At 57.0% G+C, this 16788-nt stretch overlaps 1 protein-coding gene across 1 annotated transcript in view; it reads left to right on the top strand.

Annotated features, from left to right (window-relative positions):
* The first annotated feature begins 400 nt into the window (after window positions 1–400).
* Window positions 401–16788, top strand: part of CACNG3 (calcium voltage-gated channel auxiliary subunit gamma 3) — a 29093-nt gene continuing 12705 nt past the window's right edge. Inside the window, exon 1 of the mRNA XM_032197566.1 lies at window positions 401–672. Coding sequence (XP_032053457.1) covers window positions 462–672 — 211 coding nt within the window. The 5' untranslated portion in view covers window positions 401–461. The remainder of the gene's footprint in view (window positions 673–16788) is intronic.

The raw sequence follows: 16788 nt of genomic DNA, 5'->3' as shown, positions 1-16788 counted from the left end.
GGTGGAGGGGGGGGGGGGCGGGGGCTGCCCCGCCCGGTGCCGGCCCCCCTCCCGCCCGCCCCGGGGCAGTCCCCGCCCGGTCCCCGCCCGGTGCCGGCCCCCCCCCCCCCCCCGGGCGGCGGTTTCCCGGCGGCGCGGCCCCCCCGCGGCCCGCCCTCCCTCCGCTGCCCCCCGCCCCCGCCGCCCCCCGCGGATGCCTTGGCCGGGCGGCGCGGGGGAGGCGCCGGGAGAGGCGCCGCGCTGCCGGCCGCGGGCGCACGGCGGAGCCGCTCCGCTCCGCGCCCCGCTGCGCTCGGGCCATGCCGGCCGGGCGCCCGGGGGCTCGGCGGCCCCGAGCAGCGCCGCCGCGGGGGCCCGGCTCGGCGCGGGCCGCGGGGGCATGAGGCGCCGAGCGCGGAGCGCGGCGGCGGGCGGCGGCGCCGGCCCTTCCCCTGCGAGCCGCCGCCGTAGGATGAAGCAGCATGAGGATGTGTGACAGAGGCGTCCAGATGCTCATCACCACGGTGGGAGCCTTCGCAGCCTTCAGCCTGATGACCATCGCCGTGGGCACCGACTACTGGCTCTACTCGCGCGGCGTGTGCAGGACTAAGTCCACCGGCGACAACGACACGAGCCGCAAGAACGAGGAGGTGATGACCCACTCGGGGCTCTGGAGGACGTGCTGCCTGGAAGGTACCGACCGCCCGCCGGCCGCCCCGCCGCCCCCGGCCGCTCGCCGGGGCCCTGCCCAGCCCAGAAGTTCGGGGGAGGGCGGGGGCGCCCCGGGACCCCCAGCGCCGGGCCCCGCGCCCCGCGCCCCCCGGCGGAGCTCCCCCGGCCGCCGGCCCCTGCCCGCGCAGGAGGGGCGCGGGGGGGCCCGGCGCGGCCGGGGGGAAACTTTCTCGGTGGCTCCCGCACACGCAGGACGCGGGGGGCCGGGGGCGGCGGGGAGCGGGGCTGGCTGCGGGCAGCCGCGGTGCCTGCCCCGAGCGGCGCGGTGCGGGTGCGGGTGCGGGTGCCCGCTGTCGGCGCGGCGCGCCTGGGGCTGAGCGGCCACAGGTCCCGCTCCGGGCCCCGGGGCTCGCCTTGGCGCGGGTCGGTCGGCGAGCGCATCCCCGCAGCCGCTCCCCGGCGAGGGCTCTGCAGGCACCGGCTGCGCCCAGCAGTCCTGCAGCCCAGCCCCAGCGGCGTGCCAGCCCTTCCCCTCGGAGCAGCAGAGCGGGGCAAGGTGTCCGGCTGCTGCCCCACCGCTGCTTCTCCCTCCGTCCCTCGGGGACTGTGCCCCACGCCCCGCGTGGGCTGCCCCACGGCCGGGTTCCTGCCTGCCCGCCCTCGCAGCTTCACCCCGCTGCTTTGCCCCTGCTGCAGCAGCACCCCGCTGGAGAGGCTGCTGCGGTGGTCCTGCAGCACAGAGCCCTGCTCGGGGGGCGGTTGCAGCCCAAAGTTCCTGGCTGAGATTTACACGAGCAACAGCAGGCAGGGCTGAACCGCGAGCCTGAGTGGAGCCCGGGTGCTGGTACCTGTGCAGCAAAAAATGGCCGATGGAATCACCCTGGGCACTAAGTTTTAACATCAATGGCAGCGGCTGGTGGCCTGCAAGCTAACGGGGAGCTGTGGCCCTGGTGCTGTCAGGTTCCCCCACCCCGGAGCAGCGCCTGACGGTGGGGGCCAGCGAGCCGTGGCAGCTGAGCTGCGCCTGCCACATCGGAAAGTTCTCGGTGAGTCACGGCCACAGATGCAGAAATCTCCTGCCTGTTCCTGGTGCTCAATCCTAGACCCGGTGAAGTCAGTCGGGGCTTTCTTATTGATTCAAGGAGGTTTTGGATCATGCTCTAATTCCATAATAAATAATTGGAGATAATCTGTCTCCCTTCTCAGGCTGAGGGAACAGAGGAGGCAGCAGACAGGGCTGTGAGAGATGGGATCACTGGAGGCATGAGTAATTTCCAAAATTCTTATTTTTGCTGGCTGTGGGTTTTTTTTTCAGTGGATGCTTTATGCTTCCCTCACTGCCATAAATCACAGCTTTGGAAGAAGCTGGTGCAACCCTGGTCTCTCGGGCACAGCATGCTCAGGAAAGGGTTTAACGGTGCTGTGCCGGAGCTCCAGCTGAATCACAGGTCAGCGCCCCAAGCCCATGGGGCAGGGAGCAGTGGGGATGCACTCGCTGCCAGGCTCATCCCTGCCCGCTGCTGGCTGTCCCTTGTGGACTGGGCAGGAGCGGGCGCAGAGCTCTGCACAGGGCCGTGCTGGTGCTGCGCATGGGCACAGGCTCTGGCATCCCTTGCGTGCGGCTGCGGAGTGCAGGCAGGCAGTGGGGGCGCACAGTCGAGATCTGGGCAGAGGGGTCCCACCTGGAACCACCCCACACCACCCCGTGCTCAGCACCTGCTCTGGTGCTGGGGCTGCACGGTGCTGCTCATCACCCCCGGGTGTTGCTGGAGAAGTGGCTGCATGCCTTGGGCCATGAGCCGAGGTGGTGCTGGGGCAGCTGCCCTCCCCGCAGGGCCGGGCTCCCCCCAGTAAGGGCTGTTCCTGCAGCTGCTTGCCCTGCCGTGGGGAGCGGGATCTGTGGGGTGCTCGCCAGGGGCCCTCAGGGCAGTGGGTCCTGGGTCTGCTGCTGGCTGGACCCCGGATTGCTGCGTGCTCCTTGTGTCTGGCTGGAGAACCAGGACCATTGCGCTCCTTCATCCTGAGCTGGGAGTGATTCTGGTCAGTGGAGAGGGCCCGTTCTCCTGGGGTGCAGACTGCTTTGAGCACTAAGCAGAGCCTCTGATCTTTGGGAAGCGCCTGGGCCTTGAGATTCCCACCCCCAGCAGGGTTTTAACGTGTGCTGCGATGAAGGAATTAGATGGCGAGTGCCGGTCCCTCGTCTGGCTGAGTGTCGAGAGCAGGTTATTAAAATGACCAAAGCGAGCGTTGGGTGCTTGCTACGTGGCAGCTGCTCCTTAAATACATGTCAGTCACACACGCAGTGCCTGCGTGGGAGCACCTCGCATCACGTGGCCCTACAAAGCCCATGGGCAAAAGCGGATAAATCTTGAATGGAGCCGCAGCAGACCTCTATAGAGACACCCACGCTGGAAAACACAAATCGGTGATTGACTTGGTACCTGGAGTCGAGGCAGGTGTTTGCAGGCTGCCGTGCTAAGACAGCCTTTGTTTTAAATTGCAGCTTTTGGATTGTAACGATCACTTTTCCTGATATGCAAATACTTCGCAGCCACCTCGCTGTACTTCCCAGTGGGACAGGGGCAGGTTGCTGGTGCCTGTCACACACCATTTGTTTTGGCTTCCTTTTTGGCACAGAAGGTAGGGAGCTCTGCGGAACTTTGGGGATGCTGAAGCTGAGAAATTGCTGTTTAGGGCTTGTGTTGTTTTAGGCAAATAAAAGAACTTTAGTTTTCATCAAACTTAATTAAATTCAGTGTCGTTAAACGCTGGGAGCCTCCTCGGGCTCCCTGCTGCACGGTGCAGCTTGGGACTGGCTCCACGGCACCATGTGGGCACAGAACAGGCAGAGGCAGCGGGAGGATGCGGCCGGGGCTGTGTGAAATGCGGGGTTTTGAAGATGATGTGGTGCTTTCTCTTTCCTCCTCCGTCAGAACTGGCAGGAATAAAGTGCTCTGTCATTTCTGGAGAACCATGAGCGCTGCTCAGCTGCCTCCCGGTGGATACTCCAGCATCCTTCTGTCCCATCTGTCCTTCTGTCCTGCCAGCCCGTCCGTGCTGCGGCCCCCTTGCCGGGGGCTTGGGGCAGTTTTAGGGGACACAGCTGCATGGCCGAGGCTGTTCCTGAGCTGCACTTGGGCCTGGACACCCCTGGGTCCCTGCAGCAGCAGGAGCACAGTGTGTGCCAGCGGTTCATTCCCTCTGCTGATCTCGGGGAACTTTTCCTGGGTTTTGTTCTTGTGTTTGTTTTCGTTGTTGTTGTTTGTTTTGTTTTTGTTTGTTTGTTTGTTTTGTTTCGTTTTTGTGGAACCAGTCTAGGTTTTAAATATTATTGCAGGTGCTATGAGCGGATGGCAGAGGCAGGGCTGGGACCTGCAGAGCCATTTTCAGAGCACCCTCACCTCAGTTGAGTCCCCCCCTGCTCCTGCGTCCCAGCCCCTCGCAGCCACGGCACCAGCACGGTGCTGGGAACAAACCAGCTTCACTCCTGCTCCCCTCTGGCAAGGCTCACGGCTTCCTGCTCTGCCTTCTCCTCTGTGTAACTCCTACTAGAGTAATTTTCCTAACTTTCTTTGAACATAAAGATTAATCTGTGATATTTAAGCCTCGCTTAGCCACACAAGCCATTTATCCTTATTTCTGCCTGTTCTTAGTGGCTGTACAGCGGTGGGAACATCTTCATCCCTTTTAGCTCCAGCTCACGCTGGTGGTTATCCAGCACCACCCCAAGTCCTTTCCGTGCTGCTGCCTGTCAGGACGTCACCTCCGACACTGGAACTACAACTTGCTCTCCTAAATGGAAAGCCTTGGACTTGGCTGCTAAATGAGCCCACCGTACAGATCTGCCATAGTGCCCCATGCACCTGACCCACCTCCATCATTCACTGGTACTCCAGTCAGACTTTCCTTTGCCGTTTGCACCTTTTATCCACAATTAATTCATGTTATCATTAATAAAGACATTGTTATAGCTCAACACTATTCTAGTAACAGATCCCATGTAGAAATATCCCACTGGAAAACAATTTATAATCTCTGCAATCTGCTTGCCAGTCCCTTTAGTAAAGTGATGTTGATTCTGCATAATACGATTCTTTTACATTTTCAGGAGAGCTAAATCAAATAGCTTGTGGAGCTCTAAATATATTATGATAATGGCTTCCTTTATCAACTAAATTGGTAACCGTAACAAGAAAAATGTATGATGTTTGATGGATCTATTTTCCATGAGGCTGTTAGCCATTTATCACATCCCCTGGCTCCTCCCTGCTGCCGCCTCCGTGCACTAACCCAGAGCTGACGCTGAGTAATTCGGTTCCTACCCTTGCCCATTGCCATGGCTGGTGATGACCAGCACAATCTAAGTGGACATTCACCAGCTTTTCCTGTCTTCCAGAAATTCACCAAAATGCCAAGATTTATTAAAATCCATTTTAGACCTATTGTTTTAGACCTTAGGCTGTTCTCTTAATGCTCTTGGGACAAAGTTCTTTGGTCCTACCGATTTCACGTTCACACTTACTAGTGGCTGTTCAGCATCCTCCCTAGTCCCCGATGGAATACGGGAGCCTGTTTGTCGCCAGGTACAGGACAGAAGAACGCGATGAATAAATAATTGTGTGTCACTCCTGCTTCGTGACTGACAGTTGTTCCGTCCTCATCTAGTAATGAAATTACACCACTGGTGAGGCTCCTTTCTTCTAACACATCTAAGCAGTCCTCCTCGTTCTGCTTAAAGCTTTTGGTTGCAGATTTATTTTAACCGATCCCATCAACTTCTACCAATATCAAAAATCCCGAGTTTTGTTCCTTTAATTGCAATGTTGAGTTCCTCTCCTCGGCAGGTCTGGCAGAAGCTTGGGGTGTCAGGAAGGCTCCTGCCACAGCTCCCACGCCACAGGCATGGCTCTGTGTTGACATTTTCCCCCAGTCAGTTGTGCCCATGTTTGCTTTTGGCTCCGCTGAGCTGAGCTGGTTCTCTGCGAAGGCGTTAAATTGGGCTGCAAGCAGCTGCGCCTGGACGGCCACCAGCTCCTTGCCTGCTTCCAGCTCCTCTCAGTCCCTCTGAATGAGGCCAAGCAGAGAATTTCCCCAAGGTGACAGCAATATTGTTTCTGTTAGAAAGTTATTATCTTTAATTTTTAAAAGCGCCAAGCAAATGTCCCTGAGATTGCAATCATCCATGATAGAGCGCTTTTTCTCGCTACTCATTATAGGTGGGTATTTAAGGAGCTGCTCATCCTGTTCCTCTGTCTGGTTGGTGTCTGTAATAGATTCTCATCAACAGCCCGTCCTGCAATCTAACACTTCTCCATGGCGCTTGCGGTCCAGCTCCACTGTGCTGCCAGCAGTGCTGGTGCTGGTGTCTCCGGTGCAGCTCCAAGAGCTCCTTGCTCAGCCACGTCGGCATCCCCGGCACGTGGCAGCTCCGTGTCACCGCAGGGGCAGCACAGTGAGCGTGTTACTCTCTGCTCCACACTGTGCAGGCAATGCATGGGGAGCTGGGAAAGCCAGCAGTGTGAGGAGGGAATGTCGGGGAGCATCAGCATGGGCTGGAGGTGATGGATGGGGACACGGGACAGTGGGAGGGTGTGGGAGGGCTGAGGAGGATGGGTGGAGTGACAGTGTCCTCTTCCCCATGGTATGAGGGTGAGGAAGCATCAAATTAAATCGTGTTATAGAAATTAAATAACAGAGGCACCTAAGATTATAGCGATGGGTGAAGGTGAGGAGGGCACGGTTACCCATCTGAGAAGACCTGAGGAAATTACCATGCCACAGGCTTAACCACCCTGCCCTCCTGCTCCAGAAAGCCCCTCCATACAGGACAGCACTGAGCACAGGCAGGACACACACCCGGCACTGGGGCCAGTTGTGGCTCTGGGGTCAAAGCAGGATGGGACAAAAGCATCGAGCATGGGGTCAGCAATCTGCGTGTGATGCCCCAGGTGTCACCTCTGACTTGGGGACCTAAACTTTGGCTTGGTGGAGAATATGTTGAATTAATTACCGTCCTCTAATGGAGGTGGAAGTCAGGCTGCACCTCTGGCCTGCTCCAGCCCCATGTGCCTGTGGCTTATGGCCAAATGCCAAGAGCCATAAAAAATCCTCCTGGACGGAGCCGGGCCCACGCCGCCTGCCAGCCAGCGCTGCGCTTTCAGGCAGCTGTGCAGCCGCATCTCACTGATGGTTTGAAGGTACCCAGAGCAGATCCGTGCCTCGGCTCGCTCCCACCAGCTCTGCTTTGAGGAATTGGCGCTTGGAACAGCGGGTGCAGAATTTACCCTTGTGGGATGCTGCGGCATTTGTCAGGACAAAAATCCCATCGTCCGAGGCGGTGTAGGGAGCTAGCTCCCACATTGCCTGTGAGCAGCACGTGATGAGTAAAATGTATGCTGCAAACAGCTCAGAAACAGGCATTTTACTGCTGCATAGGCGTGGTGCAGAGTCTGTCATCTCAAGAGCTGTTACTGTTTAATAGAGGTGGAAGTCTGAATCTGAATGAGGCTCAAGTGTTGTTTTTTTCCATGCAAGGTCACTATCTCCATTATGGCTGTAAATAATTAGGGGTGGCTAATGAAGGCTGAAAGCCTGAGCACTGGGGCTGGTGGCTGGGGAGCGTGGCTGTGGCAGGGGGAGGCCGCCCGCTGGCCAGATCCTGCCCACTGCCCGGGGTGGCAACGCCAGCACCGTGCGCACGGGGAGCGGGGAGAGCAGCAGCGACGCTTGGCTCCGCCAAACAGAGCTACACAGCTCTGGCAAATCACTTCTCTTTGCAGGAGCTTTCTGCCTTTCATAGTGTGCAGGTCGGCACGGTGTGGGTGGATTCATTGGTGCCGGTCTCACACAGCTCCAGGAGGCGCACGGCACCCTCATGGCTGGTCCCAGGGGTGCAGACCCCTCCCCGGCCACTGGCACAGCCTGGCCACACCACGCTCCCTGGCACCGCCGGCACCTCTCAGCGGTGCAGGGCGAGGGGCCAGGTGTGGAGATCCGCGAGCCCCCATGATTGCCCCTGCTGCTTGGGATGGGCTGAGGGCAACCAGCCACGGTGTTAAACTTGCTCGGTGCTTCTTGCGTCTCAGTGGTTGGTTTTCACATGGATCTCCCCATGGATTTTTAATAAACACCAGGTACACTTCATAAATAGACATCAGCCTCCTTTTCCAGGAAGATCAGAATTGCTCCTATAATTCTATAGATGGATTAGGCCATAAATACGGGGTGGGCACGTGGCAGGCCGGGCTCCATCCCTGGCTCACCTTGCAGACGAGGTCTGTGGCTGCTGGATGCGCATCCACCATTAGGAATTCTCACCAGCACCTGAGGGTGCCTCAGAGATGCCCAAGGGGAGGTGCCCACCCCACTCATGGAGTCACCGGGATGTGCCGCAGGCAGCCAGCAGGGACGTGCCACGGGGTGCGAGCAGCGGGTGCGCATTCGGTGAAGGGTTCCCTGCACCCATGGGTGCTGGGAGGAACCGGGGGGCTCTGCCTGCCTGCTACCCTGCTCCAACCTTGGTAAGGGCAGGAACTGTGCTGCAGCATCTAAAAGTCACTTTAATTGTTTACGTGACCCTTGGAAGAGGATTGCAGCTGGTGCTTGGCTGCACTTTGGCTTGAGGCTTGGTGTTGAGATGGAGGCTCCCACGTCCCCTTCTAGGGGCTCGCTGGGGGCTCCACTCTGGCTTGCACTTGAGCTTAGCACCACGAGGTTTTGTTGCTTCTATTCTGAAGGATAAGCACCCTGGGGAGCACAGCCGTGTTGCCATTCATTTCATGCAGTCCTCCAGCACGGTCTGTAACGAGCCACGGCTCGCTCTGGGGGAACGCAGCAGCGGGCGTCTCGAGATATTTCTTTGATTAAGAAGACACCTGCTGTGGTGAAGAATGACAGCGCCTGGGTGACAACTGGTGTCTTCTCTTGGCTCATGTGCATCGGCGGGGCTCTGCAGAGAGGAGAGGTTTCGGAGCAGTGCTGAGGAGCGAGCACGAGCACGCTGCCTCGCCGTGCCGGGGATCTGTTACACAACCGTGAGTGCAAACACTGCTCGTGTCGTGGGCTGCCAGGCTCAGCCCTGGTGACTCAGGGGCGCTTCATACATTTTCTTATCTGGCATTTGTGTTACCTTTTAACCATCTGCTTTCAGCAGTTACTTAACAGAATTTTTCAAGATAGGAAGCTCAGGCCAGGCATGCTCCGTGCTTTGAGCTGTCCGATGTCCTTTGGTCTGGTTACATCGGAGACAGGCTGCAGAACATCAACTTCTCTTGGACGTTTTCTGAATCAGAGGCACATCGTGTGACCAGCAGCGCACCAGTGCTTGGGCATGGGATTTCCCAGCCAAAATTATTGTGCACTGGCTGCCCTCTGCAGCTGTGGGCCCTCGTCTATCCGAGGTAGGAGGGGATGCAAGGCAGCAGCTGCCCGAGGAGCGCTCCCGTGAGTGAATGCCTGCTCGTTCATCACCACAGCAGCACGGTGACAGAGTGCTCGTATGGTAACTCAGAATTCTGCATTTCTCTACGAGCCACTGGCCGCCAGGCTCGCAGAGGCTGGTGCACGCTGCAGTCAAGGTGCACGCGTGGTTGTGGCTGCCAGGAATACTAATTCTGGAAGTGCTGCCGTCCCTCCTCCACCCCTGCTGCTCTGGCCATGCTTTGGGGCTGCCCCCCTGAGCTGGGGCTGCACCGTGCCGTGGTCAGCTCGCCAAACAGAGCCCGGGTGGAGCAGTCCCAACACAGCAGGGCTTTGCTGCCGTTTGAAATGTGTGGTGTGACAGCTGAGATGTGTTTGTCTTCCTAACACTTTCAAAATTCGCTTGCACACTGGATGACTGCATTTGTCAGGCTTGAAAATATCCTTTTTTTTCATAGTCATCATGGAGAGAGGAAGGAGAAATTATTATGGCTGCTGAACAGGTAATATCGCATGATGATGTTCTCAGATATTGCCTGTTTCTTATCTCCTGACACCACAATCTGTAGACAAACCTGGCGCTGTCGGGCTGCAGAGGATGCTCAGCTGTCACCACGTCGGGTTACTGGGAGCCGCGCTGCTTTATCATACAGAGAGCAGGGTCGCACTGCGATGGCAAGGCAGGCAGGGGAAGGCGGGGAGCAGGCAAGAAAAGCAGCTGTGAGGTGCAGGAGCAGGAGCAGCACCGCACCAGTGGCCCTGCTGCCTCACAGGGGCTCCGGGCGTTGCTTTGTGCCACAGGGTTTGTGTTCCAAGGGCAGGATCGGGCTGGGAGCAGGAGTCACGGCCCTGGGGCAGATCCCTGAGCTCAGGGAAGGTGAATGAGCAGCACAAGGCGTGACTCAGCCTGCGGAAAACACTAACAAAATGCAGCATTTGAGGGTGACATTTGGGCTCGTGCCTTGCAAATGCTCACTCTTCCAGTTTATTTGGTGATTTGGTAATTGTCCCATAATTGTACCTTTACTCTCAATTTGTGCCTGGAACCGTAAAGGGAGGGGAAAGCAACCCCCAAAGAGGTTACCACCAAGTGACTACCCTTTTAAAGCGTTTCTCATTTTAACTTTTAAAATCAGCATGGCCTTATGCTGCCGGAACCTTGGTCGTGCCACTCGTGTCCTCCACACCCACCCTGCAGGCCCGGGGCTGCCCCCTCCTTCCCTCCCCACAGGGCTGCTCCTTGGTCGGGAGGGAGCCTGGAGCAGCCCCCCAGTGCCAGGCTGGCTGCTGTTCACCCACGTTTTGGCAGCTGTCAGTGCCCCGCAGCAGCAGCACATCACACCACACCAACACACGGGCGATCACAAGGGGCTGCACCAGCCGCCTGCTGCCCTGCCGCCGGGCTGCCTCCCGCTCCACCGGGCAGGGTGGCTGCCCCCTCCTCACACAGCTGCCCTTTCCCCGTCGTCTTTGCGTGCTGTCCTCAGCCTGCGACAGCTCCAGCGTTGCCTTCGCAGCCAGCCGAGGCAGTGACTGCCACCAGGCTGTGCAGCATCCTTGCCAAACCCTCCATTTGCCGGCAGCGGCGTGCTGCTCGCCCGGCCTTATCGCAGCACAGCAGCCGTGCGGAGCTGGGGAGACGTGGATGGGGGCAGCACCTTGAGGCCTCCCAGGAGCAGGACTCGCCTCTCGGCCCCGCCACCCTGAGGTGCTGCCGTGAGTCAGTGGGCTGAGGATGGGCTGGCTGCCTCGTGCAGCCTCCTTCCATCCACTCCTGGGGAGTTTCTTCTCATTCCTCAGTAGGCTCCAGCCAAGGAGGAAAGTGTTTTATCTGCATAACTCTTTGGCCTTCCCTCCAACAGGAAAAGCTGAAGGGCAAGAGTGATCCTGCCTTTAACAGGGTAGGAAAATGGCAGTCCGAGGTGTGAGATCCCTTCGCTTGGGGGGGAGACAGGACCCGTACCTTCTGCCTCTGTCACCAAACAATTGAAGCACGCTCCAGTGAGGGCGTGGGGATGGCGATGAGACCCTGAGGGGGGTGTTGTGCATGCTCATCATGTTCATTTTCAACAATATCCACTCTGCACATCTCCCAGCCTGCCCCGATCCCCAGTGTTGCTGCATAAAACGCTTGCCCTGCAGCTCGGCCAGGAGGGTGCGGTGGGAAGGACCCGCAGGGGCTGCCGCGATGAGCCCCAGCACCCATGTAGACGTGTGCCGTGTGGCTTCTGTGTTTGTCCCAGCTCCCTGACGGCTGAAGTGACAGACAGACGTGTCAGCGCCTCCGCCGGGAGCCGCGTTCTCGCAGCCGCTCTGTCGGCACCGAGCGGGAGCTCTGCTCCCCGGGGAGCGATCGGCGCGTTGGGGTGTGCGGCGGGTGGCACGCTGCCTGCTGAGCTGTGAGGTGCCCACAGCCGTCACCTGCTCTTGGTATGTCCGAGCTGGTGTCCCTCACCCTGCGGTTTGGTGCCAGCTCGGTGCTGGTAAAGCTGCGGCAGCTCGGTGCTCACATCGGGTACTGCCTGCTGTGCCACAGGGGGCTAGGGAGCGGTCCTGTCTCTTAGGCAAGGGGGTTTCATGGTAGGTGAGAGCTGACACTCACTTAGAAACCGTCTGCATTGTCAGTTTGGACAGATCTCACCCCCAGAATGAGCAACAAAGTATGAAAAGCAGAATGTCCCATTGGCATCTGAGAGCTTTGTGCTGGGTTCTGGGTTTCATCTTAGCTAGCTCCTCTCAGGCTGTAGCAGCGCCTGGCTGCGTGTCGTTTCAGCTCCTCTCATGCAGAACTTATTTCCAGGGCCGTGGTAGGGGCCCTGACACCCAGCACAGGCACTGGGGCTGGCCCCAAGTTTCGCAGACGGCCCCAGCCCTGCCCTCGGGCGCAGCCTGGTGCCTCCCCCAGCCCCAGCCACCACAGGTGCATCAGCAGGAGGGCAGGTGTGTGCCATGAGCATAAAGCGGGCTGCTGAGCTGCAGCTGTGACAGACCCATTAAAAGTGCTGCCACAGGGCACTGCTCTCCCTGGAGGATGTGTGCCGTGAGCTGAGTGAGGCTGGGGGCAAAGCTGTGCCCCCTGTGTGAGCCTGAACCGAGGGCAGGGGAAGGCACCTGCAGGAGCAGCGCAGGTGGGGGTGGCTGCATCAGTGGGGGGCACGGCCCTGCTGTGCTCGGAGCTGATGGCAAAACATCTCCTAGCTTCAACAGCAGCAGGGTGGGCTCTGGTGCGTGAATTAAGGCAAAGTGGGAAGGAAATGGAAAGCTCTGGCACCAGCTGCGGAGCTGTCTGCTTGCCTGTGCTTCTCAGGGTCTTTTACTTTTTTTTTTTTTTTTCCTCATTCCCCCCCTCCTCAAATCTATATCGGGCTGCTGCCTCTGAAAAGGGAAGAGCCGTGTGGGAGCTGGAATTGTTTCAAAGCCCTGCAGTTTCTCTAGCAAAGCGCAATGTGCTTTGAGGTGCTGGGGGAAGCTGAGGCCCTTTTGCAGTCAAGGTGAGTGCAGGAGCTCGGGGGGCTCAGGCTGCAGAGCTGCCCTGCAGGTGGGTGGGCAGAGCAGGAGGCTGAGGCAGCAAAATCCCACATGCAGGCAGGAGAGGGGGAGATGATCGCCCAGGGTGGCTCAGGAAAGGCGCTCGTGGTGCCCTGGTGCCCCTCATGTAATGGGCAGAGCCCCCCTGCTCCTGCAGCCCTCCCTGTCCCCACTCCCCAGGCACCAAGCACGCTGCTGCTCGCACAGCTCAGGAGTATTCCCAGTGGCAAAGTCTTCCAGGGCTCGGTGAGCTGGGATAGGTGCTGCTTAATGGAAAGTGCTCTGAATTTTGGGGAATGTGGCTGTGCACAGGGAGGTGCCTCTTTGTAGGCATCTTTCCTTTCCCTGCTCCTGGCCAAAGGGACCAGCAGAGCCTCCGCTGCCCTTCACGAGCGTCCCTGCTCCTGTGCCAGCAGCCCAGCAGCACGATGCCCCCTGAGCTCCCTGAAACAAATAGGTTTTGATGGATGCAGTCCCTTTTAGTGCATCAGCTGAAAACTTCAAATATTTATATTGTTAGGGAGAAGTGACAAGGAGTATATAAAAAAAAAAAAAAAGCAGGTGTTGGAGTGGCAATCCCATATTTGAAGTTCAAGTACTTAGCTTCAAATCAGCACTGTAAGAGAAAGAAAAAAGAAATTTAATATCATTTTTGCAAGGAAAACAACCTGCCAAGCCTCCTCCCAGGCTAAATGTGCTTTAAAGATTGACTGTGTGGCTGTAAAAACTATTGATGAACTGTAAACATGAAAAGATCGCCCTGCTCGTGGCCTGTCAAAAGCATTAGGTTGGAAATGCTCTGTGCTCCGCTCCAGCATGACTCACTGAGTCCTGAGCAAATGTGTTTATTTGTAAAGATCCCTATTTCAGAAATAGTGACCTTTTTAATGCCTCGTGCAGTGAGCTCAAAAATTCTAAATTGCCTTTTGGCATCTTCCTAGTCTCGCTGAAGCTCTGACAGCGCTTTCCATGGCGATTTACATATTTTTAGCCTTGATAGTCTGTACTGTGTGACTCCTTTGAAAACTGATTTACTGTTCACAGCCCTCAAAATGCAGTTGGGCATCAGTGGTATGGGGCTGGGACCAGAGCATGCAGGAGGGCAGGCAGGGAGCCGCAGTCCTGCCTGTGCTGGGATGTGCCAGAGCCTGGGGCCATGATCCCTGCTGAGCTGAGTGCTTGCTCTCACCCTGAATATTGCCCATTTCCGAGCCCAGTTGGCCAGGCTTCACCTTCCCCTCTTAAATCTTGTTGTGGTTTCTCTGCTGGGTAGAGACCTCTCTTGGGACGGGTGGGCCGTGCTGTGGGAGCTGGGCTCTTCACAGTGCTTCATCCCAGCTTTGTCCCAGCCTTTTGCCTCTTGGAAACCTTGCCATTTAATGCCCGCCTCGAGCACACAGTGCTGTTAGCAACACACCCAAGCAGTCCCTTCACCTTGAAATAGGGAAGAGCCTTTTGGTGCTGTTACTCCACGCTGTGATGGGTGAAAGCACCAGCTCAGCTCTCCCACCTCACCGGGCTGCCCCAGCTCTCTGGGTCCCTCCTCGCCTGCATGTCCCCAGTGTCCTCCTCTGGTGGCACCAAGGCAAGTGGTTGCCAGTGGCCTCAGCCCTGTCCCCATGTTTGTGGTCCTCGTTTTGGGTGTCCTGTCATTGCTCTCCATGTGTGATGATGGGAACATCCCATCCAGTGGAGGTCTGACTGCAGCGACCTCCAGGTCCTGGGCTGGGGACCCCCTTGGCAAGGGGCTGGGGCAGGACCCCTGGCAGAGCTGATTTCTCCCCCCCCCCCCAGAGCTGCAGAAGCCTCGGTGCTAATTGCTTGCTCGGCTCTTCTGGCATCTCTGAATGCTGGGATGTGACTCTGCTGCATATGAAATGTCGCACTTGTTATAACAGTTATTTAACGTTCCTCCGTCCTGTGACTAACGCTTCTGCCGTTTTTGTCTAGGAACAGGAGATAGCATTGCTCCTTTCTGTTGTTGTTGTTCATCCTAATGCATCAGGGAAAGATGTTTTGATGGTTTTTCTACTGTTTGTTTGCGTCCTTTATCAGCGCTCTACAATTTTGAGTTGCTGATTTAAATTCAGAGTTATGAATATCTCCTTTCTTCTTTTTGTTGGGCATGTTTTTATTTTTACGGCTGTTTACATATTAACCAGGCAGCTTTTAAACTGGTGCAAACCCACATCTCCATTGTGAATTTGGGGGTAAAACGCTCTTAAATCATTCCCTATTCACAGCTGTGCTTTTATGTTTAAATCTATTCTCCGAACTGATTTGGCTTATAATTGTTTTCTGCTCTGTGAATTGGCCTTTAAAGCACTGAGAATATATGTTAGTGCCTTGAACTTCACTCTGTTTGCCCATAAGAAGTGCAATCAAGCCACGATTCCTTGGACCTGAGCAGCAACTAGTTTTTAATTTTTTGATCCATTCCCCTTCAGCTGTCAACACAGTCTAAAATAGCGCTCCCTGTGTGAGATGCCATGCTTCAGAGCTATGAAATTGTCATTTATAGGTTTTTAGAAATTCAGAGGACATTTTAATACTGGTGAAGTGAAACCTCCAGCTTCCCATCATAATGCAGCTTTCTCTCCTACTTATTATAAATAGGTACTTAAGCAGCCTCTGGTATAATCTGTCCTCTGGTACAGCTCAGGGGGCTGAAGCAGACACCAGAGCACCACAGCTTGTTCCTTCTCTATATATTAATTCTGGTTAAACAAGTGGCCATTAATTCAGACAGGATTTTTTTTTTTTTTTTTTAATTTTTGATCCTTGTTTTTTCCACCTTGTCCTTTCTGAGTGGGTTTTTTCATTGTTTTTTAGCATTCTGGCTGTACAGATCTCTCCATAGGGTTCACAAACACTACACGGGTCAAATGTGCTCCAATAAACGAGCCAGTCCCGTCCCTTTGGTTTGTTATCCCAGCTTGCAGCCGTGATGTGCAGGCAATTAAAGGTCTGCCCTTTGCTTTCCTGACAAATTTTGCTCTCACCACTCATTTTCATGCTGGAGGAGGACTTGTTTGTGCCCTGGTTCCTCCCTCCTGTTTTGCTGCTGGCTTCATGCCCTGGGGCTGGTCCTGGCTGGAGGGCGGGCGGCGGATGGGAGCTGCTGTGCTCCATGCAGGAGGGTCGCCCCTAAAGGGCTGCTTTCTGAGCAGCTGGGCAGCAGGCTGACCAGGGGCAGTTTGGGCACAGTCCTGAGTCCTGCACGTGGCTCTGTAATGGCCGTGATGGGGAGAAATGGCTGCGAACAAGGTGGGGCTGGGTTAGGGACCTGCGGCAATGAGGACCAAAAAGCGTCACAGTGGAAGACCAAGGGAGAGAAAACGGCATGAGCTGGGGCATGGGATTTGTGTCCAAGTAAGAGCAGGAGAGGGTGTGAGTTTCAGTAAGTTAAATGAGAGGCCATTAAGGCTGCATAGATGATCGTGAGGAGCGGGATGGGGCGTGGGGAAGCGGAGCCCAGCATTAAGAGGAGCTGCAGGGCTGTCTGGGAGCAGTGGGGAAGGGTGCTGGGTCCGGTGGGTGCTGAGTCCAACCTTGACACTGGGCAGAATGTCAATGAAGCATTGCAGTAATGGTGCCTGGTCCCATCTGCAGGGCTGACCGGGGTTGCACGGCTTTTGGAGGTGGAAGCTGGGCCTCAAACCCTTGGCAGAGGCCAGAGGAGCGTGGGGCAGGCGGCAGAGCTGTGCTGGGCACCTCGGCTGCCAACAGCAGCCCCCATGGGCGCTCAGCAGCCCCCCAGCCTGGGGTTTAATGTGACCAGACAATGGGGTGGCATGGCAAAAGGGTGAGGATGGGGCCTGGGGGTATGTGGCTGGCTCTGGTGGGGGGTCAGATGGGGCAGTTCCCTGCAGCGGCTGGGAAGGGACAAGGGGGCTGAGATGAGCCCTCCTCCCCCAGGTCAGTGCAGAGATTTCCCAACTGCCAGGTGGAAACGCCTTCCCCAGTCCTGTTTGTAGAAAGCTTCAGCATCCAGGAGTCTCCCAGGGCTGAGCTGGCCACCCCAGCCACCCACAGCCACAGACCAGGCTGGGGGGCAAACCCTTCCCTGAAACTTTTCGGTTAACCCACCCGAACCTGGTGTCTGCGGAACAACCAAGGGCTGGGTCCTGCCCTGGTGGTCCCTGGCAGATTCCTGCCTGTCTCTTGCCATCAGTATCTCTGAGCTGGCAA

Source organism: Aythya fuligula, chromosome 15 (assembly GCF_009819795.1).
Source record: "Aythya fuligula isolate bAytFul2 chromosome 15, bAytFul2.pri, whole genome shotgun sequence".
NCBI lineage: Eukaryota > Metazoa > Chordata > Aves > Anseriformes > Anatidae > Aythya > Aythya fuligula.
The sequence above is the reverse complement of the archived record's forward strand: the minus strand, read 5'-3'. Positions and strand labels throughout refer to the sequence as shown.